We start from the raw sequence: 20081 nt of genomic DNA on the forward strand, positions 1-20081 counted from the left end.
ACTTGTTTTTGAGGAATTGGTTGTGCCTGAAGTCGAACGGAGACTCGGGGCAAAGCGGATGTCCTTCCTTACGTATTTAAAGCCCCCTTTGCCATTAAAGAGAGTGCTTTTGTGATTGCATCACAGTGGGGGAAATATTTGCCCCAACCCCTCCCACTTACGGCTGTTTGCGAAATCCTGCGGAAGGCACTGACATTCCAGACGTAGGCTACTAGGGGGTCAGCGTTTTACCCCGCTCGGGCAGTAATAGCTGGAAAGTGAATGAGTAATTTTAAGGAACATTTTCCTCAAAATGACCCCGATCTCAGTGCCATTATTATGTCGCCCAGGGAGCAAGGCTGGGTTTCTCCTCATCCAGGAGACAAACACATGTGCCACCGTATTTCGGATATTTATTCACACAAATAGGGGATTATTATTTTTAATTGGTAGCCCGAAGGTACTGAGCTAGCCGAGCTAATTATTGTTGGTTGTTGTTGCTGTTAATGTCTTCAGGTCTGCACACACAGACCTTTAAATCACATTTATTCATGTGTAAAACCCAAATCTAACCATGGGAAATAGCTTGTGATTAACTGAGAGCGGTTCCAGGTGTGTATCACCGCATTCCAAGTTAAACTGTGTTTTTTCACAATAATCCTGAATTTTTCAGAAATTAGAGTATCAAAATAGCCTACTAATACTGAAACTTAGGCATGAAATCACAATAGCTCAATATTCTTGTTCTTGTGAAAAACTCTAAATGAAAACAAATCATAAATTTAACTATCTGTCCATTTGGACCTATTTAGGGAACGGCTGTTGAGAACCAATAGGAAAGGAAAAGAGTGACTTCGCTGTGGCTACCAATCAGCCGCCCCCTGTTCCCCACCATCAATTATAGTTGCCAAGCGAGGTAAACAAATCATATTTGGAATGGAGCCAGCTGGTGAAGCAACTGCAGTTGGTTCTTAAAATTCCCAAAGGAACCTGGTCAAATTAATAAATTAGCATCATCAATAAGCTAGCGTGAAGACGCCTCCATTGAGAAAGACATAAACAGATCACAACGCACAGTGCGGATGTATCATTCGGTTAGAAGGGAACAAATACCTCCCTTAATAGTTTAACAACCTCTTTATTTTTTATGATTTATTTTTAAATCCAAAAGGATTTTTAGAAAAAAGAAATCATAGATTGGCATTGTTTAGAATATTGGTAGATTATTCTATCCTTGTCTTCTGAGCATTATTAACATAAGCATATGCTACGCTAGTTAATTATAAAAGAGATTGTTGGTAAAATATTTAACTTAGTAAATATTCCACTTGGTACTTTTTAAAAGATTTATAAATATTTTTTTACCCATGATAAATGATGAATGGATTTAATTTGTCGAGGGCTTTTATTTGTTTTTCCTTCATTTCCAAATGACACAGACCACAGCCGGTTATAATAGGCAGGGGATGGCGATACTACATATTTAATCCAATCCAAAGATTTGATGCATGATGTGTATTTTTATTAGAAAAACTCACATTTGCAGCAGTCCTTTACCACTAATCTATCGTAAACCTTTCGTCTTTAAACCGCCTTTATTTTTTCTTGACCGCAATAAGCTTCAATTGCTAAGCCCACTTTTTCTTTGTATTTTCTTTTAAAGGTCATACACCCACTGAGTTACCAGCCTCAGTTAATGGTATGATACAACTGGCATTTTTGGATTGAGTAAACATTTAATTTTGTTTCATTATCCAAAAGGCGAGACAAACAACAAAAGCAGCACTGGAAAAAATTGCCCGCAAGAAAATCGCATCTGTAATTGCTACAGCTGACTCCTGGGTTAATTTCACAATGTAAAGTTTGTTATCAAACACAACAATCTGCTTGCCACACATTCATGTGTATCACCTTTGGCCTTCCAGAGCAACTTTAACTTGAAGGCCAGCACCAGTAATAAATATTCAGAACAATATCCTGCAGGCCAAATACATTATTTTGTTTTTCTTTGGCAAACCTGTCTCACTGTCTCATCGAGCACTGACCATTAATAATTCAAAAGTCTTTCGTCTCGGGGAGCTTGTCGTACCCCGTGTCTTGCATCCCAGCCTGGTAAGTACAGGGCAGTACCCAACGTTCTAGTATATTTATACTTCAACGCTGCCGTTGGTCCGAGGTCGTCCAACATCCAGAGCATCGACGCTCATACCACGTGACTCATTTCCTCTCATGCTTGTTTTTGATTTATTCCTCAACACAAACTGCGGCCCCTCCTTTAAGAGTGTGCCCCCCCCCCCCCTGTTCAGCGGTCGAGCCTGGCCTCGGCTCTCGACCCCCCGCCCCCCTGACCCCTGTCTTGTTGTTCTGCAGTACACGGTGTGTGGGAGGAATGGTCCCCCTGGAGCTTGTGTTCGTTCACGTGCGGGCGGGGCCATCGTACCCGCACTAGGATGTGTGCTCCCCCGTTGCACGGCGGACGCGCGTGCGACGGACCCGAGACCCAGAGCAAGCTCTGTAACATCGCTCTGTGCCCAGGTAAACCCAACATGGCCGCGCCCAGAAACGCCCTCGCTGTTTGCTGCTGAAGCTAGAAGATGGAGGAAGGGAATAGGAAGATTGGGAGAGTGAGGTGTACGAGAGGGGATATTACCATTTTAGAAATTACCTCGAAGGAGAACTAGTGTCACAAAAGTTTCTAGTTTGGGAGCGGCTTACGTTTTTCTTTTTTTGTGTGCAGCTTTTGTCGGGATCTATTCAGAAGATTTTGAAAGAGTGGAAGACACTTTTGAATGGAGGTCTGGTGTTATGTATACGACGCGCAGTATGGAGCCTTCGATGTATAATACACTGGGTTATGAAACCCGAGAAAGACTCAATGCAGTAATTCTGGATTCCTCAAAATGCCTGCTCCCAATTCTTTTGACAATGATGGAGCAGATTTGTGATGATGATTATTTCTGCAACTCTGAGCTTTTATTATGTTACCACGGAGACTTGAATGCATGTGATTTAGCAGTTCCTGTTTATTTAACACAATTAAACCATTGATATTACATTGAATTCTTAAAATATACGTAGAGAAGACTATTTAGTTTCAAAGCTTAATTATGAGGTTTGTTCTGCCGGCATAAAAAAAAAAGATTTCACATCCTATGAAGTCTTCCCCCAGTAAAAAGCACTCATAAACCTACCAAAACATCTGCATCCATTATATGTATTGTATCCATAAAAAAAAGAAATAATGATAAGCAACCCCGCTGTTTCCAAAGATGCTAAAAGAGCATCCATCCGGAGAGCTGCGTTCTGAATATTTCTGCCTGTCGTCTTTTCTCCCCCCCGCCCTCTCACCCCACGCCTCCTCCCTCCACCATCCCCTCCGTCCGGGACCAAACCCTGGCCTGGTTCTGGGTGGGCGCCCCAGTGGACGGGCAGTGGCAGGAGTGGAGCACTTGGAGCGATTGCTCCGTGACCTGTGCCAACGGCACTCAGCAGAGGACCAGGCAGTGTTCGGCAGCGGCCCACGGGGGATCCGAGTGCCGGGGTCACTGGGCAGAGAGCAGGGAGTGCTATAATCCTGATTGCACAGGTAAAAAAAAAAAAGAAATAACACCACAAATATAAATCCTGAGCCTTTTTTCCACACACACACACACACACACTTTTCTGAGCCTTCCGACGCCTTTGATGTCTGGGGCTGGAAATTAAAAAAAATCCTCCCCCGGAACGCATGTTTTGGAGCGGACAACCATGTCCAAATCCTTAGCTACTGGTAGAAAGGGTATTAGCGGGGCCTTTATTTCTAGCAGTGCGACGGCACGATAACCTTCCCATGTTGAGATCCACTGTTTTATACTCATTATCCCTTGCCTTGGTGCCATTCACCTTGAGCTAGCTTTGTATGGAAGCATAAAGTGAAAGCCCGTGCACTATGAAATTGATTTGTAAAAACCTGGTTAAATTTACACTAATCATATAATTCCAATGTCAGCCACATAATTCACAGTTAGCTGTCCAAACTGACTGTTAGCACCACGGATGTATTACAGCTACTAAGATGTCAGCTTAGCGAGCACCCGGCAGCCCTTTTGAAATGTTTAATATGAAGCAGCGTCCTGGCGCTAGCGCAATTGCCTAATTCACACTAATAGATGTGGGTTGTGGCATTAGTGTCTCTGTATTCCAGGAGCATCTCCACCCCAGAGCAGGGCGACGCAGTCTGCGTTTAAAGCAGAATGGGCGGAATTGGAGGCAAAACAAACGTGCCATTTTCCACCAATCCACCCTGATCGCATTACTGCTGCACATTCATGCTTTGTACAAGCAGTGATATTGTTTTACGTGTGAACAGGGGAGATCAGTCAGCATCGTTCAGTGCGTGGATTTCTCAGATCACACGTGAAGCGATCTTGCTGTGGGGGGGGGGGGGGGGGGGGGGGGGGGGGGGGGGGGGGGGGGGGGGGGGGGGGGGCACACACTCCTCTGCTCCATGAGGGGAAATACAAATTTGGTCACGACTCTTCACAGATCTCCTGCTCGATTATGAAAAAACTGAATTTCTCCTATTGATATGCAGTGCGAGACTTAGCTCGCTAGCTTCTCATTTGGGTGGAAATGTGCCATACTCGTTTTTCTTATCAAAAGGCATATGGCGTGCATGATGTTAGTTCACTCTGAGTTACTTTTTGTCCTCTGCTAGTGATTGGTCAATGGAACCGCCACGCAATATTCAAATACTCTCGATAGTGACATTCTCAAGGTCATCAGAATTTTATCAACGTTTTTATCGATTAAATATAGTGTTTTTATATTATCATCATATCATCCCGTTGTCAATATCAAGTGGGGCTTTTGCTTTATTCATATATTTTCCGATTTATTTTCCAATAAATTAGCCCTATGAGGCCATCAAGTAAAAGAAAACATCTAATGGAATAAAAACTAACACCAGAGTTACTGACTAAGAGAGCGACTTGTTATTCTGGAATATAGAAATGGACCACAGGAGTTTGATGCCCTTCAAAGAGCTCTCTCGCCAGGCACCCCAATCCCTTCTCCCTCTTTTCCTATATTTCCTTGTCCAAGTGGAACCGGGTCTGACAGAGGTGAGCGGTAGGACATGGGAATGCCCCGTACGTGTGGACGAGGGGTAATTGGAGGTCGAAACGAGCGCGCTCTGTGTTTCATGCTTACACGGGTGTCACAGCGTTCTCTCTGGCAAGGGCGCTTGATTTACTGCACTGCTCAGGGCCAGCATCTGTTTTTCTTATATTATTTTCTAATATCTAATTTTTAAAAAAAGGGCCATATAAAGCCACCCCCTTGGTCTTGACCTGAGCATAATTGCATTTCATTATTTGCAAATGAATATAAATAATCATTACACAAGCAGGTTTCTTATTCATTAAAAAAAAAGAGACAAATTCCTTTTTATTCAAAACAATGGGCTAAATGCCAACAGCCTCTTCCATCGTCCCCCGGTGCCTTCAGACGCGTCCTAAAACTACGGCCATTTAGCATTTCATGACAAATGTGCAGATTTCCACATGTCCTCAACATAATTGCTAACCGCCTCCCCGGAGAGGCCAAAGTAGCGATGGAATGGTAGGGGCTGCTGAGTCCCGGGAGTGGGGAGGGTCACAAGACGTTATATTGAAAGGCGAGATGGAGTGAATTAGATTCCACACACAGCCATGTCGTTTCTCTCACAGATACCCAATGAATAATGATGATCCTATGGTTGGACTTCTCTCTATCTCTCTCTCTGATTCCCTCTCTCTTTACCTCTCTCTGTCTCTCCCGCCCTCTCTCTCTCTCTCTCTCTCTCCCTCTCTCTCTCTCCCTATCCCTCTCCCTCTCCCCCCCTCCCTCTCCCTCTCCCTCCCTCTCTTTCCCCCCACCCCCTACCCCTCTCTCTCCTGCTCCCTCTCTCTCTCTCTCTCTCTTCTGCTCTCTCTCTCTCTCTCTCCCTCTCTTTCCCCCTCCCCTCTCTCCCCCTCCCTCCCTCTCTTTCCCCCCCTCCCTCCCCCCTCTCCCTCCCTCCCTCCCTCTCTTCCCCCCCTCTCCCCCTCCCCCTCTCTCTCCACTTTCCCTCTCTCTCTCCCCCTCCCTCCCTCTCCCCCTCTCTCTCCACCCTCCCTCTCTCCCTCCCTCCCTCCCTCCCTCTCCCTCCCTCCCTCCCTCTCTCTCCCACCCTCCCTCTCTCTCCCACCCTCCCTCCCTCCCTCACTCTCTCTCCCTCCCTCCCTCTCCCCCTCCCTCTCTCTCCTCCCTCCCTCCCTCCCTCCCTCTCCCTCCCCCCCTCGCTCTCAATCTCTCCGTCGCTTGGCTTCCCCTCAGCCAACGGTCAGTGGAACCTCTGGGGTCCGTGGAGCGGCTGTTCCAAGTCGTGTGACGGCGGCTGGCAGCGGAGGGCCCGTGTGTGCCAGGGGGCCGCCACCACGGGCCAGCAGTGCGACGGCTCGGGAGAGGAGGTCCGCAAGTGCAGCGACCAGCGGTGCCCAGGTAATTGAAGCCTCATCGCGTCGCCGCGGAATTGATAGACCCCCGCGATTGGTCTCCGGGAGATTCGGATCACGGGAAAAATTGTAAGAAAAGGAGGAGGTTGGAGGAGAGGGGGGTTGAGGAGGAGGGGGAAAGCAATTATCGCTGTATGCTGTAGATAGTAATTGAGTCGCGGGATTATTGTTTTCTTTTTTGAGGGGGAGGGTTTCTACGAAGGGTTTAGACGACAGAGGGGGGAGAAAAATAAAGAAATCCTCGATCCGACGGGGAGCTTCTGAGAGTGGGAAAGGATCCAAGTGAATGTTATCAGGGAGCCGGGTAGTCTTGTGGTGAGGCGGGCGTTGGAGTCCTCGCCTTCTGCCCCTGATCCTTGAGCAAGAAGCTCAGACTCCCACCATCTCGCTAAAGAAATCCCCCCCAAAAAAAGATCTATGGTCGTCTACCCTGATCCCCCCACCGCTCGCCACCTGCGCGGGGAATCTATCAGCAGAGCCTCATCACACATTGATGAGAACGCGACCGCCTCTTCTGATATCACATGACGCCCTGCAGCCATCCACACATCCTGAGAGCGCAACGCGCGGCAACTGTTGCAGCATGGTGGCAACGCTTTATCCGCACCGCAGGACGGCCTCCAGAGCATTGACATGGGCTTTGGATCCTGCCATACCTGACACCTGTCTCTCTCTCTTTGGGTGTGTGTGCGTGTGCGTGTGTGTGTGTGTGTGTACGTGCGTGTGTGTGCGCGTGTGCACGTGCCTGTGTCTGTACTTTCCCAGCGCCCTACGAGATCTGCCCTGAGGACTATGCAGTCTCCATGGTGTGGAGACGAACGCCTTCGGGGGAGCTGGCCTTCAACAGATGCCCCCCCAACGCCACAGGTGAGAGAGAGAAGCTCCAGGCCCACGCGACGCATAACCCTATAGACGGAGCTGCTATTGTGCTGCTATAGGCTGATCAGCATTTACATTTCTGGCATTTAGAAGATGCTTTTATCCAAAACGACTGAAGAAAGAGAAGCTATATCTGCTGTTGGCACATTAAGGATGTTTATAGAACTAAGTGCACTCACTAACGACTGTAGGTAAACCCATTCCCCGTATACAACAAAGCTAACTAGGATGAGAGGCTACATGATGCTAAGTACTCAGTACTAAGTGCAAGGACGTGCAACATACAATAGGTGCGTACATCAAGTGCCAGGACGTACAACATACCATAAATGCATGTGTGTGTTGTGGGGGCAAGGGGCCTATGCAGTGTCTGGAGGAAATCTGAACAAGTGAGCCTTGAATCCTTTGCGGAAGAGGGTTTCTTTTTTTAAGGGCATTTTATGTTTGAAATTAAATCAGTAAAGCCATTTATACTTTGTTCCGTGAGATACTCATGCGAGTGCGTGTGTGTGTGTGTGTGTGTGCGTGCGTGCGTGCGTGTGTGTGTGTGTGTGTGTGTGTGTTCGCACGCGCGTGGGTGCGTCCTATTACTAATGGCTACCTCTGGCACTAATCATCAACATTTGTTCTTGGAATACACAATGTTTCAGAATCAATCAACCCGTATAGATTCTCAGTACTCTTTACCGTTTAAAGTGTACGTAATGTGTGAGGAGAATTCTTGTAGGGTAGGACCGAGGCTTTCCAGGAATGCATTTGCAATGCGGCAGATGTAAATTGGCTGTTAGCTCAAAGCTAACAATGGGGAAATTATTTTAATGGTGCCATTTCTCCTTCTGAAATAAACAGTAAAACTATTAGTTTACCTTCTACATACAGTAATTATATGCATCCAATGCATGTTCTGCTAAAACCCCCTCTGAGATTGTACTTTGACTTATAACAACCACACGTATACATTTGATTTGTTTGTTTGTTTCCCTCCATTTAAAATACCGTTCCGCTGATTCATCCATAATGTATATTTTATCTGCCAAGGTTCAACATTGATTCAGCTGCTTAGCTTCCTAGCGCTCTGCGAAACCGTTGGGAGAGTGGAAGTGGAAGGATAAACCTTTCTCATCTTCTGAGAAATAAGCCTTTATTTTGCTTTCTATTTCTTCCGTCATGCTTGCCAGGCTTTGAAAGCGGTGTGTGTGTGTGTGTGTGTGTGTGTGTGTGTGTGTGTGTGTGTGTGTGTGTGTGTGTGTGTGTGTGTTTATCTGTGTGTGTGTGTGTGTGTGTGTGTGTGTGTGTGTGTGTGTGTGTGTGTGTGTGTGTGTGTGTGTGTGGTTGTGTGTGTGTGTGTGTGTGTGTGTGTGTGTGTGTGTGTGTGTGTGTGTGTGTGTGTGTTTTCCTGGGCTGGTAACCTGCTGTAGCGTCCATCACCACCTCGGTATCTCTGTGTTCTCGCGCCCCTCCAGGCTACACACACACACACACACACACACACACACACACACACACACACACACACACACACACACACACACACACACACACACACACACACACACACACACACACACACACACACACACACACACAGGCCTCCTCCATTCACAGTGACCTTTAGGGCCGTCAGAGTCAATAAATACTATCTGTGAATAAATGTCTCACCCCTGGGTGGGGTCCTGCTCTCCCCACACAACCAGACACAACCACAACCATTTTTGAAACAATGTAATGAATCGGCTGTATACAATATGACGGAAATATCCCAGGTTTCATCTCCCCCGGATTGGGGGAGGGGGGGTAAGCAGTGGGTGGGCGGGTAGGTGGATGGCTGTGGGTGCAGGCGGAGGTGGAGTAGTACAGCCCTACCCCCCCCCCCCCCCCCCCCCCCCCTCCCCTATGCCCTCTGGGTAGTTTAGTCTGGTGCTGTTGCATGACTGCCTCACCACCACCATGGGGGTGTTGGTGCACAGATGACCTTCCTTTGAGCAAACTGCCTGGTGGTATTTAAGGAGCAAGGCAGTGTGGGAGGTGTGGTTCTGATCCATGCCTGTCCTGTCCTTTTTGTTGCGCTGGTGTGTGTGTGAGAGGGACAAAGAAAGAGTGGGAGTGGGGGGGGGGGGGGGGGGGGGGGGAGAGAGAGAGAGAGAGAGAGAGAGAGAGAGAGAGAGAGAGAGAGAGAGAGAGAGAGAGAGAGAGAGAGAGAGAGAGAGAGAGAGAGAGAGAGAGAGAGACATTCACAGGGAGCAAGAGCTGGAGAGGGAGAGATAGATAGATAGATATGTATGTATATATCAATAGAGAGAGAGAGTGACAGAAATAGAGTGAGCGGTAAATAAACAATGTTGGAGACAGAGTGAGAGAGACACAGGGGGATAGAAACACACAGAGTCAGAGATAGACCTAGAGAGAACGAGAAAGAGAAAGCCCAAGAGAGAGAGAGAGAGACAGAGACCTTGAGAGAGAGAGAGAGAGAGAACCAGACAGAGAGAGAGAGAGAACCAGACAGAGAGAGAGTGAGATTAAAGATCCAAGAGAGAGTGGATGGTCAATGGACCAAGAGAGAATTAGACAGAGAGAGAGACAGAGAGATAGAATAGATGGAGCCAGACAGAGAGTGAGAGGGATATAAACAGATATAGTAAGAGATAGAGAGAGACAGAGAGACAGAGAGACAGAGAGACAGAGAGAGAGGACAGAAACAGATATAGTAAGAGATAGAGAGAGAGTGCAAGAAAGAGAGAGAGAGTGATAGAAACAGACGAGTCAACGAGACAGAGGGATAGAGGGGGATAGAAACATAGCGAGAGATAGGGGGAGACAGAGCAAAATAGAGATAGAGAGAGGGATAGAAACAGACACAGTGAGAGATCGCGGGAGAGAGAGCCAGACAGAGAGTGATTAAGAGAAACTGGGCTAGACCAAGAGAAAGTGAGACAGAGAATGAGAGACGGGAGTGTTAGACACAGACAGAGCGAGAGAGTAAGACAGACGGAGAGAGATAGAGAGGGAGGGGAGATAGAGCATCTCTGGGATGTGTCGAAGGAACAGAGAGGAGGGGGGTGGGGTCGGGGAGGAGGAGAGGGAGGGGGGGTAGGTGGTCTCGCGGGCCGGGGGGGAAGGCTCCATGCGGTGGGAGCTTTTCCTGGGATGTCAAGCACCTGTGTTCTGGAGCGGTGGAGCCATGTGTGAAGAGCAGCCCCACACTGACGCCTGGGAAGGTGCAACCACTCACTGCCCCCATCCCCACCCCCACCACCACCACCACCCACCTCTAAGAGCCTGTACAGAGAAATTGGTGGATGTACCGAGATTAGTTCTGCAGTTTCTCTCCTCTTCCTCTCTTTTTTTTGGGAGCAGACGTGTGTTTATGTGATTATGTCTTCGGGGGTGCTATGAGGTGTTAAACACCGGCTGAATGTTGGATTGAATAAGGCGAAAGCCACAGACGGCTAGGAACACGGTTTGATGTGTGTACAACGTATGTCTGATAAGTACCGTGCGGGAATCGGCTGGAGAGTGCCAGTGTGTTCTCCAACCACAACGCAGTGAATGCTGTCGGCGAGGGAAGACGAATGTGTGGGTGAAGGAGGCCAGTACGGTTGATGATAGCATTGGTTGAAGGAAAAAAATGAATTTCTCTCCACACGGCTTTCAACAGCCTTCCTCTTGATCCTTATCCCACTGTTGCCCCCTCCCCCATCCACCATGGCCTCAATGTGGAGCCCCCCCCCCCTCATCCCTATCATCCTCTCTCTCCTCCAGTTCCCCCCGCTCTCTTCTCCTCTCTATCTTCATCTCTCTCGCTTCCTTCCTCCTTCCCTATAGTCCTGTCTCTCTTCCTATCTCTTTTCATCTCTCCCTCTTTCTATCCGCCTCGCTCTCTTTTTCTAACTCCTCCTCATCTCTCTTGCAGCCTCTCACAATCCTATCTCTCTCCCTATCATCCTCTATCTCTCTCCCTCCCTCTAATCCTCTCTCTCTCGCTCCCCCTCTCTCTTCCATCCACCTCCCTCTCCTTATCATCCCGACTGGCGCGCGCTCTCTCTCTCTCTCTCTCTCTCTCCCCCTCTCTCTCTCCCCTCTCTCTCTCGATCTCTCTCCCCCCCTCTCTCTCTCTCTCTCTCTCTCTCTCTCTCTCAATCTCTATCTTTTTCTCAGTCTCTGTCTCTCTCCCCCTCTCACTCTCCCCCTCTCTCCCCCCCCCCTCTCTCTCTCTCTCTCTCTCTCTCTCTCTCTCTCTCTCAATCTCTATCTTTTTCTCAGTCTCTGTCTCTCTCTCTCCCCCTCTCACTCTCCCCCTCTCTCTCTCGATCTCTCTCCCCCCCCTCTCTCTCTCCCCCTCTCTCTCTCTCTCTCTCTCTCAATCTCTATCGTTCAGTCTCTCTCCCCCTCTCTCTCTCTCAATCTCTATCTTTTTCTCAGTCTCTCTCCCTCTCTCCCCCGCTCCCCCTCTCCCCCCCTCTCCCTCTCTCTCTCTCTCTCTCTCTCCCTCTCTCTCCCTCTCCCTACCTCCCTCCCTCTCTCATTGTCTTCTATCCCCCTCTCTTCCATCCCTCTCCCTCTCTCCCTCTCCCTACCTCCCTCCCTCTCTCATTGTCTTCTATCCCCCTCTCTTCCATCCCTCTCCCTCTCCCTCTCATCCCGACCCCCTGGCGCTCCCTCTCCCTCTCTCTCTCTAAACATGTCTCTCCTCCCGTGTTTCCCGGCGCTCCTCTCCAGGCACCACCAGTCGACGCTGCTCCCTGGACCACCGGGGCGTGGCCTACTGGGAGCCGCCCAGCTACGCTCGCTGCATCACCAATGAATTCAGGTCCTTGCAGCAATCAGTAGGTGCAACGTCAGCTCCACCTGTCTCCACCTCCCGTTTCCCCCGTGTGCCATAAAGTACCGCCCTGGGTGCACCCCACCCCCTACCCCAACAACATCAACCGCCACCACCACCGCCTACCACCACCCCCTACCAACAACCCCCCCCTCGGACCACCCAGTGTTTTCATCTCACAGGAGCCGAAGATGAACTGTTTTCAAACGAGGGGATGCAAATTTGACTGCTTATGTTTTGTTAGACTTAACATATTTCACGCGTTTTCCCGTGTGTGTTTTCGTGTGTGGTTTTGGTTTTCTGTTGGCTTCATATCAAAGTAGTTCCTGTAGTGCAGAGTCTGGACACTGGCACTGTTATAGACTACAATAAAACATAGTTTATGCATAATCCCCAATCATGTCTCCATTTCATAGAAGCCAGATTTCACCACCACAATTACATTTTCTCCACCCATCAGCTTAACATTTTTCGGCCACCAAAACATCTGCATGCGGGACATATTATTTCAGTCAGGGCTCATATGCAAATGTCATGATATGCAAGGTGGAGGGGCGGGGGGGTACGCCTTGCTTTGCACTTCATTTTCATTTATTCTCACTATACTCTCACTCACACTGAGTGAAACCTATGGAGAGAGAGAGAGAGAGAGAGAGAGAGAGAGAGAGAGAGAGAGAGAGAGAGAGAGAGAGAGAGAGAGAGAGAGAGAGAGAGAGAGAGCGGACTGCGACAGAGAAAGAGAGGGATGGAGAGAGAGAGAGAACAGAGTGAGAAAGAGAGGGCGAGAGATTGGGGGAGAGAGAGGGCGAGAGAGAGCGGGGAGTCAGGGCGAGAGAGAGCGGGGAGTCAGAGAGAGAGAGACAGCGAGAGAGAGAGACAGCGAGAGACAGCGAGAGACAGCGACAGAGACAGAGACAGAGAGAGAGAGAGAGAGAGAGACTGGGGGAGAGAGAGGACGAGTGAGAGGGCGAGAGAGAGCGAGAGCGGGAGCGACCGAGAGAGAGTGCACCCATGCCCCAAGTCTCTGCTGTCTCCCCCCCCCCCCCCCTCTTCTGGAGGTTCAGGGGCACCTTGCCAAGGGCCAGAGGATGCTGGCCGGGGACGGCATGTCCCAGGTCACCAAGAACCTGCTGGACCTCACCCAGCGGCGCAGCTTCTACGCCGGCGACCTACTCTCCTCCGTGGAGATCCTGCGCAACGTCACCGAGACCTTCAGGAGGGCCCACTACGAGCCCTCCTCCGACGACGTGCAGGTCAGCCCCCCATCTCCGCCCTCCCTCCCTCCCTCCCTCCCTCCCTCCCCCCTACCAGGCTGCTTTTACTGCACCAAGGTTCAACGTGGATGTTTCCCGGAGACACACACTGGCACCCCCAAGATAATTTTTATTTTACTGGCCCTAGCTCAAACGTTGTGATTATCAGCGCTGGAACATAACCTTTTCGGGGGTTGTCTAATCATCTATTTAAACACCAACAAACTCGTTCGCCTGCTGGGAGCCGTCCCGGCGCAACGCTATCTGTTAGATTGTGTGCAGAGAGAAGCTGCCGGCCCGATCGGGGCGGCGGGCTCCACGCTCTGCTGCCCCGAACCACCGGGCTGCCCTCATCGCGGAACCCTGGGTACTGTACCGTAGTACTACACTACTGTACTGTAATGTACTACTGTACCGTAGTACTACACTACTGTACTGTAATGTACTACTGTACCGTAGTACTACGCTACTGTACTGTAATGTACTACTGTACCGTAGTTCTACACAACTACTGTACTGTAATGTACTACTGTACCGTAGTTCTACACAACTACTGTACTGTAATGTACTACTGTACCGTAGTACTACACAACTACTGTACTGTAATGTACTACTGTACCGTAGTTCTACACAACTACTGTACTGTAATGTACTACTGTACCGTAGTACTACACTACTGTACTGTAATGTACTACTGTACCGTAGTACTACACAACTACTGTACTGTAATGTACTACTGTACCGTAGTACTACACTACTGTACTGTAATGTACTACTGTACCGTAGTACTACACAACTACTGTACTGTAATGTACTACTGTACCATAGTTCTACACTACTGTACTGTAATGTACTACTGTACCGTAGTACTACACAACTACTGTACTGTAATGTACTACTGTACCGTGGTTCTACACAACTACTGTACTGTAATGTACTACTGTACCGTAGTACTACACTACTGTACTGTAATGTACTACTGTACCGTAGTACTACGCTACTGTACTGTAATGTACTACTGTACCGTAGTTCTACACTACTGTACTGTAATGTACTACTGTACCGTAGTTCTACACAACTACTGTACTGTAATGTACTACTGTACCGTAGTACTACACTACTGTACTGTAATGTACTACTGTACCGTAGTTCTACACAACTACTGTACTGTAATGTACTACTGTACCGTAGTACTACACTACTGTACTGTAATGTACTACTGTACCGTAGTACTACACAACTACTGTACTGTAATGTACTACTGTACCATAGTTCTACACTACTGTACTGTAATGTACTACTGTACCGTAGTACTACACAACTACTGTACTGTAATGTACTACTGTACCGTGGTTCTACACAACTACTGTACTGTAATGTACTACTGTACCGTAGTACTACACAACTACTGTACTGTAATGTACTACTGTACCGTAGTACTACACTACTGTACTTTAATGTACTACTGTACCGTAGTACTACACAACTACTGTACTGTAATGTACTACTGTACCGTAGTTCTACACAACTACTGTACTGTAATGTACTACTGTACCGTAGTACTACACAACTGTACTGTAATGTACTACTGTACCGTAGTACTACACTACTGTACTGTAATGTACTACTGTAATGTACTACTCCACAACTAGTTTACTGTACTGTAATGTACTACAAAACTACTGTACTCTAGTGTACTGTACTGTACCGTAGTACTACACAACTACTGTACTGTACTATCTGTACCGTAGAACACAACTACTGTACTATAGTTTACTGTAATGTACTACTGCACCGTAGTACTGCCCACCTACTTTACTGTAGTACTTCTGTACTGGGATGTAGTACTGTACTCATTCACTGTAGGGTTGTATTATTGTATGATCACGCTGTACTGCAGTACTGTATTGCCCTTCTATATACTGTACCATATATATACAGTAGAGTTTTTATATATTAAAACAGGATTATGAATAATATGCAGAATGTCATAACATACTGCACCACTGTCATGCTCCTGAACACCGTGGTTCAGACATCACATTCTTCCCCAACAACCAATCCAGTCCGGGATCAGACACTGACATAGACACAGGTTGTCCTGAGTCGATGCTTGAGTTTGGGCTACTATTTAATTATCTGTACAGTGACGTACAGTGAATTCAGATCCATCTGGATCAACGAATGCGCACAGGTGACGCAGGCACGAACCCTGTCCCTTTAGAGCTGTAATCAAACACCTCGACCACCAGACACCAATTCCATCCTCGACTGAACCCATCCCAGAATCAACCGACCGTTTGAGCGTGGCCAGGTACACTGGATGGATTTTCCACTGTATACCATAAGGTCATACGCTTAAAGTTACAGTCACAGTGTTTTTTATATTTCTAGCATTAGAAGCAGCCATGGCAGCGTGCGCCTGGATGCAGGCTGTCGCCGGCAGCGGCCCGGCTCGGTTGAGTCACAGGGCTGTCTCCGGCCCCCTCAACCTAAGCTGTCCTGTCTCCCCGCGCGTTGCGTTCCTCTGCGGTTTTCTGATCCTCTTTATGTCAATAGGATGAGGGAGATTATGTCCGGGCCCCGCCTCCGTCTCCCAACGAGATCACTCGCGTCTTCGGAGGCTGCTTCATATTTAAACGAGTGTTGCGGCCGAGTGTACAGCTATATAGACACATATATGTCAATATCTACAGAAACGTTCAGTAGAACGAATGTACATGTATAGAAGTATACGCGCACGTGTGTGTGTCTGTGTGTTTGTGGGTGTGAGACTGCCTGAATGTGTGTGTGTGTGTGTATTGTGTGCGTGTGTCTGCGTGCAGGGAAGTGTGAATGTGCGCACATATGGAACGGATCGGTAGACACGCGTTTCTTTTCGATGCAAGCGAAATCGACAAAAAAATGTCAGACGCAACAACTCTTCACACAATCTCTCTCATCTTCCTGTGCTTCCACCGGCGGGAGCGGCGAGGGGTGAGGTGAGGATGAAGGAAGCGTCTGCAGCTAGCGTAGCATAGCGGTCGCAATGGCGTGATTGGGCAGACAGCTGCAGCCCAGCGTCACACAGCCCCCACTCTCTGTCCCTCCCTCCTTTGCTCCCTCTCTCTCTCCCTCCCACCCTTTCTCTCGCTCCCTCATGCTGTCGATCCCTCCCCCTTCGTGCTTCCCTCCCTCCCTCCCTCTCCCTCCCTTTATGTCTCCCTCGCTACCTCCTTACATTTCTCTGTCCAACTTTCCTGCCCTTTTCTCTCTCTTTCCCTCCCTCTATTTGGATCTCGGTTCCTCTCTCACTCCGTCTCCCTCTCTGTCTACCTCTCTGTCTCTGTCTCCCTCTCTGTCTCTCTCGTCTCTCTGTCTCCCTCACGTCTCTCTCGCTCCCTCTCTGTCTACCTCTCGTCTCTGTCTCCCTCTTGTCTCCCTCTCTCCCTCTCTGTCTCCTTCTCTATCTCCCTCTCGTCTGTCTGACTCTCTCTCTCTGTCTCCCTCTCGTCTCTCCGTCTCTCTCTCTCCTTTCCTCCATCCCAACCCCCTTTCTCCCCCTCTTTTTCCTCCCTCCCTCCCTCCCTCCCCCTGTGTGGGTCTCTGCGCTAATGCAGTGTTAAAGTGGGCACATTACCACCAGAGGGAGCATCAGCATTCAAGTAGAAAACAAGAGCGCCTGTGTCAAGATAGAGAGAGGGAGAGATGCAGAGACAGAGAGAGAATGAGAGAGCGATAGAGATAGAGAGAGAAGGAGAGGGAAGGAGAGATAGGACGATGAAGAGAGAGAGAGAAAGAGGATTGGAGAGAGGGTGATGGTCAAAGAAAGAAATGGAGAGAGTGATGGATGGAGAGAGAGAGATACTTATGGAGAGAGAGAGAGATGGATGGAGCGAGAGATAGAGAGAAAACGTGTGGTGAGAGAGAATGAGATTGGAGAGAGGGATGGATGGAGAGAGCGAGACGGAGAAAGCGCGAGAGACCTCCCACCACCAACGCCACCACCGCCTCCCCCACCACCACTGCCCAGGCCCCCCCCCCCCAGGCACCCAGCAGTAGACCAGATGAAATAACAAGGCCAAAGATCAGACAGTCTTCTATTACTGCTGCAGGCGTACACCTCCAGCCTCCACCCCCAGCCCCCACCCCCCCCCCCCCCCCTCCGGCCCTCCACCCACTCATCCTCATCCACTAATCCCCCCCCCCCCCCCACTCAGTCCCCCTATAGCCCCCTGTTGCTGCAACAGACAATCCACACAGCTGCTCGACCATTCCCTTTCATGTACCTGTTTCCACCACACACACACACACACACACACACACACACACACACACACACACACACACACACACACACACACACACACACACACACACACACACACACACACACACACACACACACACACACACACACCACCCTCCGCCTCTCTGATTGCAGTGTTGCGGGGTGTTGGCATTAGGTGTTCACTGCAAGCCTCAGGGGTACAAGATGCAATGTGTGTGTGTGTGTGTGTGTGTGTGTGTGTGTGTGTGTGTGTGTGTGTGTGTGTGTGTGTGTGTGGGGTAGGGAAAGTGTGTCGTAGTGAAGGATTTCATCATGTTTTATGTTTTTGCCGACACTACGGTTTTGCAGCGGACACATGTTTAGTCCGTGGTGGGGTGCATGGGGTGTGTACTGTAATAAAAGTCATGTTTAATCACTATGCTGAGCGAAGTTTTGGGGCGAGGTTTAGGGCTGACCGATCACGGAAGAAATCGTAATCACAATTATTTTGGTCAATAATGAAATCAAGATTATTCAAGCAATTATTTTTTTGAGTTTGAAAACATGATGCAGTTATTCAGCATTTCTCTCCAAAGAAATATCTGGTTACACTTTGTCACTGAGAACTTTGAAGTTTCCCCTTAAGAAAATACACCAAATGTTCAAAATAGAAAATGTTCAAATAGAAAAAAAAGTACAAATATGTGTCCAGCGATTATATTAGTTTGGAGATTTGAACAAAGAATCGATGTCATGATAACATATTTGATCAATTGCACAGTCCTAGTTAGGAGGATGTGCTGCTGGAAGTTTTTATACAGGGCCGAAAGATGAGCGGGGACTCTCTGCGATTCTAGTGTTTTAACACCGTACACGTGCGTCATGCGGTTGGTTAAACATCCTCTCTTTTCTTCTCGTCCCCACAGAATTTCTTTCAAATCATCAGCAACCTTCTGGAGGAGGAGAACAAGGAGAAATGGGAGGACGCCCAACAGGTAAGCACAGTCTCCCGGTCAAGCGACTCTGGTCAAGTGAGCGTTGTGTGTCCCACATCTAAAGAAATGCTATTAGTCACATCTCATCACATTAGGGCTCAGGTGCAGCGGCGCTCAGAGAGCAATTGCTCTGAGAGGGTCTGTGACGTCTCTGTGATCCGGGAGGTGCAGTACCTCGACTGACCACAGGGTGGCAACAGCAATGCCGCACATAATTATGTCCACGCGTTGTCATTGCTCCTATTGCTCCAGCAATTACATGCTTGTATCCAGCTGACTCACGGACCGAGGCAAAGAAGGTAGTTTGGACGGCTGCATGTTTTTTAAATTGCTTAAATTTTATGGAACGAAACCCTTTAGGTTATGTGAGCACAGTGTGGTTTCAATTGCAGGCTAAGACATTTGTTTGCCATTACTATTACAGCACACACATCACCCCCTTTGCTTTTAAGATATACAACCAGTTTTAGCAGTCCTTTAGTCCTAAACACACAAGGTTATAATGCAAATTAGTATACAATAGGCCTACATGATCATTTTAATATCTCACCCAAAAGTAAAAATAATACACAGGGCCAAACCCCTCAAGGAAGCCAGCAGCTTTTATTCATGAAAAGAAAGATTCCTTTTTTGTTGTATTGTAAAGAAAGTTTCATGATTAATCCTCTAAAATAAAGCACTTAACGCCATTCTTTTGCAAACGGTCGGATGGTTTATTTTTCAAATGAGACAGATAGCCGTAAGAGCGTAACATTCATCAGTCCTGTTTACGTTGCACCTCTGTGCGATGCCCTTCAAACGAGCCATTAGCCAGGCCTCCCAAGCTGTGCCGGGAGTGTGGCTACATGCTCTGCGGGCCACAATTAGCCGTGTTGTTGCACAAACCCGCGTTGGGCTGCTTATCGATCCGCCGGCTCGGCGACCTGCTAATAAGGATGCATTTCAGAGCCCCGGCAGTCTGCTGTCACAGAGAGCAGAAAAACTATCTGAGCTGGGATCTGAAAAGTAACCTTTCTGCCGATCCAAGTTAATTAATGGGAACAATGGACAAAAAAATGGCAGGAAAAGGGCAAGGAAAGCTAAAGAGAAGCAAGGAAAAAAACAAACAGGTACCCCCGTGTGTGTGTGTGTGCGTGCGTGCGTGCGTGCGTGCGTGCGTGTGTGTGTGCCAGCGTGTGTGCGTGCGTGCGTGCGTGCGTGCGTGCGCCAGCGTGTGTGTGTGTGTGTGCGTGCGTGCGCGTGTTCTTCTTGGCTTTGAAGGATGTCAGTCAGACACGGAGAGCCTTGTAACTGAAGAGGTGGACACAGCCTTTGAAGGTGACACCGCACTCGACTGGGAGCCAGTGGAGATGGGTGACAGTCGGGGGGGTCTATGTGGGGGCTGGTGGGTGT

At 48.6% G+C, this 20081-nt stretch overlaps 1 protein-coding gene across 4 annotated transcripts in view; it reads left to right on the forward strand.

The window, feature by feature from the left end:
* The window catches only part of adgrb3 (adhesion G protein-coupled receptor B3), a 109206-nt gene that overhangs the window by 47878 nt on the left and 41247 nt on the right, over positions 1-20081 (forward strand). For 3 of the 4 annotated variants that reach the window (XM_030378514.1, XM_030378511.1, XM_030378513.1), the window contains exons 5-11: positions 2350-2514; positions 3401-3565; positions 6316-6480; positions 7260-7361; positions 12090-12196; positions 13251-13445; positions 18621-18689. In XM_030378514.1, coding sequence (XP_030234374.1) covers positions 2350-2514; positions 3401-3565; positions 6316-6480; positions 7260-7361; positions 12090-12196; positions 13251-13445; positions 18621-18689 — 968 coding nt within the window. The remainder of the gene's footprint in view (positions 1-2349; positions 2515-3400; positions 3566-6315; positions 6481-7259; positions 7362-12089; positions 12197-13250; positions 13446-18620; positions 18690-20081) is intronic. The other variant, XM_030378512.1, reaches the window with a different exon arrangement.

This window comes from Gadus morhua, chromosome 15 (assembly GCF_902167405.1).
Source record: "Gadus morhua chromosome 15, gadMor3.0, whole genome shotgun sequence".
Classification (NCBI taxonomy): domain Eukaryota; kingdom Metazoa; phylum Chordata; class Actinopteri; order Gadiformes; family Gadidae; genus Gadus; species Gadus morhua.